Source organism: Mus caroli, chromosome 2, assembly GCF_900094665.2.
Source record: "Mus caroli chromosome 2, CAROLI_EIJ_v1.1, whole genome shotgun sequence".
Taxonomy (NCBI): domain Eukaryota; kingdom Metazoa; phylum Chordata; class Mammalia; order Rodentia; family Muridae; genus Mus; species Mus caroli.
Window position 1 is genome coordinate 84504115 of NC_034571.1, and position 1634 is coordinate 84505748.

The 1634-nt window shown below is 40.3% G+C and overlaps 1 protein-coding gene across 1 annotated transcript; it reads right to left on the bottom strand.

Annotated features, from left to right (window-relative positions):
* Positions 1–241: 241 nt before the first annotated feature.
* LOC110289683 (olfactory receptor 142-like) lies at positions 242–1166 on the bottom strand. Its single transcript, XM_021156013.1, has one exon. The coding sequence runs from the start codon at positions 1164–1166 to the stop codon at positions 243–245; it is 924 nt and encodes a 307-aa protein (XP_021011672.1). The 3' UTR covers position 242.
* Between the last annotated feature and the right edge of the window lie 468 nt (positions 1167–1634).

Genomic DNA, 1634 nt, shown 5'->3' on the forward strand with positions numbered 1-1634 from the left:
AAATTACCCAGTCCTTAAGTAACTTTGCAGAACACAAGAAACTTTACAGTCAATCAAATCCAATATGTTAGAGAGACTATCTGACCTCTGCCCTTGGAATATTTTGGCTACTAGAGAGGTGCAGCAGTAGAAGAACTGTGCTCATCTTATTACTCTTATATTTTAACATGAACCAAAACAGCAAAATCCACATCAACAACAGACTAACTCTTAAAATCCTTTCCCACAGCTTCTTGCTATTTTCACTCTGTCTCTGGGTTCCTTTTGCCCCACAACTTCTTCATGGCATTTTTCACCTCTGCATTTCTGAGAGTATAGATGATAGGGTTCAGCATGGGGGTGATGACTGTATAGAACACAGCCACAAGCTTATCTTCAGTGAAGCTGGAGGATGGTCGCAGATAAAGGAAGGTGGCAGGTCCAAAAAACAGGATGACCACTGTGATGTGAGAGGCACAGGTAGAGAGGGCCTTTCGTCTCCCCTCTGCAGAATGCTTCCTCAAACTGATTAGGATAATAGCATAGGAAGACACCAAGATGAAGAGAGAGATTATAGAGATTAAACCGCTGTTGGCCATCACAACAACACCTTCCATAAAGGTGTCAGTGCAGGCAAGCTTAAATAATGGCTGCAGGTCACAGAAGTAGTGGTCAATCACATTAGGACCACAGAAGGGCAATGGAATAGTGATGACAATCTGGATTATGGAGTGAATGAGGCCCCCCAGCCAGGAGCCAGCCACCAGCATGTGACACACTTGACGACTCATGATGTTCATGTAATGAAGAGGTTTGCAGATAGCCACGTAGCGGTCATAGGCCATTACCACAAGCAGAAGAATCTCAGCAACCCCCAAGAAATGGAAGAAGAATATCTGAGCCAGACAGCCCTTCAGAGAAATGGTTTTAACCTTAGCAAGTAAGTCAGTGATGAACTTAGGGACAACTGTAGAGGAGTAGCAGATCTCTACTATGGACAACGAGCTGAGGAAGATGTACATGGGAGAATTCAGACTCTTACTGACACTAATTGTCACAACAATGAGGCCATTGCCCAACACTGTGGCCAGGTACACAGGAAGGAACAGCACAAAGCACACTTTCTGCACCTCTGGATCCTGGAAAAGGCCGGCGATGATCAATTCAGTCACATTTACACTAGCCATGAGTTCAAGTCAAGGGTGCTAGACAGACATTAGGCAATCCTGTTTTTAAAAAATGATTTTAACACAAATCTATGACATTTATAGTATTTTAGATAATTTAAAACAACTTGTAACATATGCATTAACCATTTATTTTGTCAACAAAATCTAGATAAGCATTATATACTTTATATAAGCATGCTAGCACTTTATATTAATTTATTTACTTTTGTAACTAGAAAATGTACATTTAAAAATACTCTTACCTGAACACAATAAAACAAAAAGTAGTGAATTCTAAGACTCAGAACCAGTTTTTCAGGCTTTCACTGTGGGATAGTTGTAATTTACAGTGCATTTTGAATTTGGGAAGCCATTAGAGTTAAGACCTTATTCAGTACATTCTGACAGATCTTTCTGTTGAAGAAACTTCTTTACCTCAGAGTTAAGAAGTCAAATTCTCATCCAATTATGGGCTCCTACTTGTTC

Bases quoted from the DNA above. Each gene is read 5' to 3' on its own strand.
- LOC110289683 (XM_021156013.1), bottom strand. From the start codon at position 1,166: ATGGCTAGTGTAAATGTGACTGAATTGATCATCGCCGGCCTTTTCCAG.